Source organism: Zeus faber (assembly GCF_960531495.2).
Source record: "Zeus faber genome assembly, chromosome: 8".
Taxonomy (NCBI): Eukaryota; Metazoa; Chordata; class Actinopteri; order Zeiformes; family Zeidae; genus Zeus; species Zeus faber.
This window is the reverse complement of record NC_137195.1, coordinates 21,473,362-21,478,334: the sequence shown is the minus strand read 5'-3', so window position 1 is coordinate 21,478,334 and position 4,973 is coordinate 21,473,362. Positions and strand designations below refer to the sequence as shown.

The 4,973-nt window shown below is 50.5% G+C and overlaps 1 protein-coding gene across 1 annotated transcript in view; it reads left to right on the top strand.

The window, feature by feature from the left end:
- The window catches only part of LOC307233494 (proprotein convertase subtilisin/kexin type 4-like), a gene marked incomplete at both ends in the record, with an annotated part of 119,844 nt that extends 115,209 nt beyond the window's left edge, over positions 1–4,635 (top strand). The window contains 2 exons of the mRNA XM_080004830.1: positions 1,680–1,831; positions 4,489–4,635. Of these exons, the coding sequence (XP_079860956.1) occupies positions 1,680–1,831; positions 4,489–4,635 (299 nt within the window). The remainder of the gene's footprint in view (positions 1–1,679; positions 1,832–4,488) is intronic.
- Between the last annotated feature and the right edge of the window lie 338 nt (positions 4,636–4,973).

The window sequence follows — 4,973 nt, the reverse complement described above, 5'->3', positions numbered from 1 at the left end:
GTGTCGCACAAATATAGATCTATTTATGTCTTCACATTACATCTCTGCAGATACACTATATTTCTTTGAATTTATGTTTGAAAGTGTGCATGTGGATGTCTTCAGCTTTGTGTACATGTGTGTGTGTGTGTGTGTGTGTGTGTGTGTGTGTGTGTGTGTGTGTGTGTGTGTGTGTGTGTGTGTGTGTGTGTGTGTGTGTGTGTGTGTGTGTGTGTGTGGGTGTGTGTGCGCACGTGCACTCTTGTTGAGCATGTGTTGGTGAGTGTGTCAGGCTACTGCCTTTCTATCTGATCTGCCTCCTGGGCTCTGTGGCCCAAATCAAATGGAAGGAAACATCAATTTCACCACCCTATCTCCTCCACCCCCTCATTTCTCCTCCTCCTCCACCCCCTCATCTCTCCTCCTGCTCCTCCACCCCCTCATCTCTCCTTCTCCTCCACCCCCTCATCTCTCCTCCCCCACCCCCTCATCTCTCTTCTCCACCAACCCCTCATCTCTCCGCCTCTACCCCCATCTCTCCTGCGCCCCCTCATCTCTCCTTCTCCACCCCTCATCTCTACTCCTCCACCCCCTCATCTCTCCTCCTCCAACCCCTCACCCCCCCACCCCATCTCTGCTCCTCCACCCCCTCGTCTCTCCTCCACCACCCCCTCATCTTTCCTCCTCCTCCTTCACCCCATCATCTCTCCTCCTCCATCCCCCTTTTCTCCACCCCCCCCTCATCTCTCCTGCTCTTCCACCCCATCTCTCCTCCGCCCTTTATCTCTCCTAGTCTACCCCCCCTCCACCCCCTCATTTCTCCTCCTCCATCCCTTCATCTCTCCTCCACCCCCCCATCTCTCCTCCACCACCCCCTCATCTCTACTCCTCCTCTACCCCCTCATCTCTCCTCATCCCCCTGACACCCGCCTCCTCTCCTTCTCTGGCTTTCTCCTTGGCTAATTTCTCCCCTCGCCCCTCTCCTCCCCTGCAGGCTCTCTCCTCCTCCTCTCCTCCCCTCCTTCAGTCCCCTGGTCTCTGTGAAGGTGTGATTACACTCCTCTCAGCACCAGTGATCTGAGGGCGCCATGTATGTGCTGGTGTGTGTGCTTATGTTAGTGTATGTGGAAGTGCATGTGAGCTTGATAGCAACATAATGGTATGCATCTCCCTGTGTGTGTTGTGTGTGTGTGTGTGTGTGTGTGTGTGTGTACATGCTAGTATGTATACATATGTAAACAAAAGCTTATGCCTGTTTGTGTGTGTGTGTGTGGGTGTGGGTGTCGGGCGGATGGTGATCCGAGTGGGCTGGCGCCGGGCATTGTGGGAAGCGATCCGCGGACAACTTCTCGGGGATGAATGCCTTCCATTGACAGTAACAGCCTCTCCATTAGATGCAGCCCTTGCTGCGTCCCTGCGCTTCCTTGTCGGCATCGGCGCCTTCCCTCGCTCTCCGAGGAAAAAAAAAAAAGCAATTAAAGCTGAAAAAAAAAAACAGGCTGGAATGGAAACAGCTGAACTGAAAAAATAAAAAATAAAATAGAAACAGCGAGGGGGGGGGGGGGGGGGGGGCGACAATTGTTCGGGTTCCTGCTTTGTGGAAATGCCACCAGGAAGCACCTGGAGATCCATATAAACACCAGTCCCTTTTGTCTATTTGATGGAAATATGTCCTCACGCGTGTGTTTTACCCCCTCTAGAGGGCCTCCCGCGGAGCCTTGTATCCATGGGGTCGCGTCATCTCGTCCCTCAGACGGGTGACCCCCCTCTGGACCTGATCCGCTGGGTCTACAAGCTTGAGAGAGACCGGAAGGTGTCGGCCGCCGATATCCCTTCTCCAAGCAGACATAAGGTACTGTCCCCGAGTCTCACGCACGCACGCACACACACGCACACACACACACACACACACGCATACTGTGATTTACTATTCCAATAAATCACTGGCGCTGCCTAATTTCCTATGGATTTCAATTTCCCCCTGGACAAATCTGCATTGATCAACTTCAGGTGTGAGGATGTGCCAGGCGTCGCTCAGCGTGACACGGTGAAGAATGGCTCTCCGATACCACACATACATACAGTATGTGTGTATACGCACATACGGTATTGGGTGCGTGCGTGCGTGCGTGCGTGCGTGCGTGCGTGCGTGCGTGCGTGCGTGTGTGTGTGTGTGTGTGTGTGTGTGTGTGTGCCTGAGCTGGAGGGGTTTGTGTTTGTGCACACGCAGCACTTTTTGTTCATCTGTGTCTTTCACTGGGTGGGACTTAGCATACAAATCTTTGTATCTGGATAATCCCGTCTGAAAATGTCAGAAACACACAGGCGCGAGATGGGGATCAGTCAGATGGGTCTGGACAGGAGACACGGGGCTTGTTATTCCATCGCCCGTTATATCTTGTTCTACACGGACCCAGTCTGGCCTCACCTCACACTAAATACAGTCATATTGCACCCCTCCCAAGTGTATTTTTCACAGTATACGTTTCTTAGTAAAGTATATTAGACGATGGTAGAATAAAACCACCTTTGAAACCCTATTACCTTGTATGTCATTCTGTACTATTATGCACCGTCTTGTACATGTAGACATTCTTCTCACAGCTCGTCATGTATTTGTGGGGAGGGAGGCGGCGGGGGGAGGTTGGACGTCGAGCGGCCGGTTCACCGTGGGGCCGGGGAGGGCGGGGCGGGTGGGAGGGAGACGATGACGTCCGTCCCTCCAGCCGGTTCCTCCCCCCTAGAGGCAGATCTGAACAAATCATAGAGGCGAGGGGGAGAAATAAATTGGAGAAAAGGATAAATCGATGTTCGGCGGAGAGGCAAACAGACCTCGCAACCCCCGGCCCGGGCACACACGCACACAGAGACACACGCGGGCGCGCGCACACACACACACACACAGGCATGCGAAGAAAAAAAAAATGGCGTCTTCCTTTTTTTTTTTACCTCCTTGGGCTGTATCGGAGAGAGAGAGAGAGAGAGAGAGAGAGAGAGAGAGAGAGAGAGAGAGAGAGAGAGAGAGAGAGAGAGAGAGAGAGAGAGAGAGAGAGAGAGAGAGAGAGAGAGAGAGAGAGAGAGAGAGAGAGAGAGAGGCTCAGATAGAAGACCTGGCCTACAAATGATGTCCTTTGTTTGATCCATTAAGGGGGGGGCGGGGTGTGTGTGTGTGTATGAGTTGGTGGTCAGAGTCAGAAATTTTGGAGAACACCCATCTCTATCCACCTGTAAATCCTAGGCTCTCTCTCTCTCTCTTTCTTTTTCTCTCTCTCTCTCTCTCTCTCTTGCTCTCTCTCTCTCTCTCTCTCTCTCTGTCTATCTAAGAATTTGTTCTCTCAGCCATGGGAGGGGGCAGAGATTAACCCCCCCAAAAAAGCTTCTTGTCACCTGTGTCTGTGTGGCTGGGATAAGTTAGGGAGCACGTGTGTGTGTGTGTGTGTGTGTGTGTGTGTGTGTGTGTGTGTGTGTGTGTGTGTGTGGCTGATTAAAGTGTGCCAATATTTCTGTGCATGTGTGTGTGCACTTTTTTGTGTTGTGTTTCATGTGCTTCTGTGTGTGTGTGTGTGCGTGTGTTTCGTGTGTGCGCGCGCGCATGCTTCAGAGTATGTCGCACGTGGCCCTTTAGCTCCGCTCACCCCCCCATACACGCCCACTATTTTTATTTCCACTACTTAAGAGACATGTGGCCTTTTTTTTTTTTTGTTTTGTTTTTTTTACCCACCCCATCCTCCATCAACACTATGCCGCGATGCCATTTTATTTTATCTTGGGACTCCTCTCCTCGCTCCGTGTCTTTTTATAGTTTTTCCGTTCGTGCCGCACACCGCCGCGCTGCTATTTTCATGAACGCTGTGAGAAATAATTGAAAGTGCCGTGTACGCTGCCGCCTCTGCCGGTGCGCTCACTTCCTCTGTGCCTTGTAAATACTGTATTAGCTGCAGCAGGATTCCACACAACATGGAAGAGGCCGGTGGAAGTCGGCTGAAAATCGCCGGCGAAGGAGATAAAAAAGAAAAAAAAAAAAAAAAAAGATATTTTCTGACTCTTATCAGCGGTTTTATACGGGCCTGATGCACTTTGGCAATTTATATTTCAAACATTCGGCCTTGTAAAAAAAAAATATTCCTTGAAATGACAAAATTGAACCCAATAACTCGGGGGCAATTTTAATGGTCAGTTTCTTCAACAGCAACGAGCAGAGACGCAAACCTGCCCTCTCACCGCCCCCGTGGCCATTCCTCTGCTTTTGAATTTTGATTGTTTTTCCTGCGGTGCTTAAAGTACGGCACGGCTCTCCCGGATTTACGCCTTAGCTCACCTCTCTGTTCCATTTTCACTTTTTGTTTATCCAGCATTATTTGGTTACTCATCATGATCCCTCCTCTTGTCGAAGACCAAAGAGCTGTTTCATCTCTCTCTGATTGAACCATGCACGGTCTAGCCTCCTCTACATCGTCTGCTCTCCTTTCTGTCCACGCCTTCTATGCAACGCTCTGTTTGTTCTTTCAGGGGGCGAAGGAAGCGCCCCCACCCGCGTCCTGGGAAGATGCCGACGGGGCGAAGGCGCCGTGGAAAAGTCCGGAGGGCGGAGTCGGGGAGAACTCGGCCGCCGCCTCCCGGGTGAACTGCCGCACAGCTCGTCTGAATAGAGGATGATCGGTTGTTCGCTCTTTTTTTTTTTTTTTTTTTTTTTTAGCCGTCAAGCCGCTTTACATCGATTACGACAAAGGCAAACAACTCACTGGAAGTCTCATTTTTTAACTCTCGCGACAAATTTCGGAGCGGACACTGCGACCGATGGCCACTATTGGGGATTTTGGTGAGCTGCTGTTATTATAACTGGGCTTAAATGAAATTAACAACTAGCGTATGTGAACTAATGACGTCATTAACGTTAACGTTGGGTGTTACCATATCCACTATCAATAAATCTCTTTTTTCTATTCATAAATTGTGTTGATTTTTTTTAAATGTGGGTGCACTTTGCGAACTCT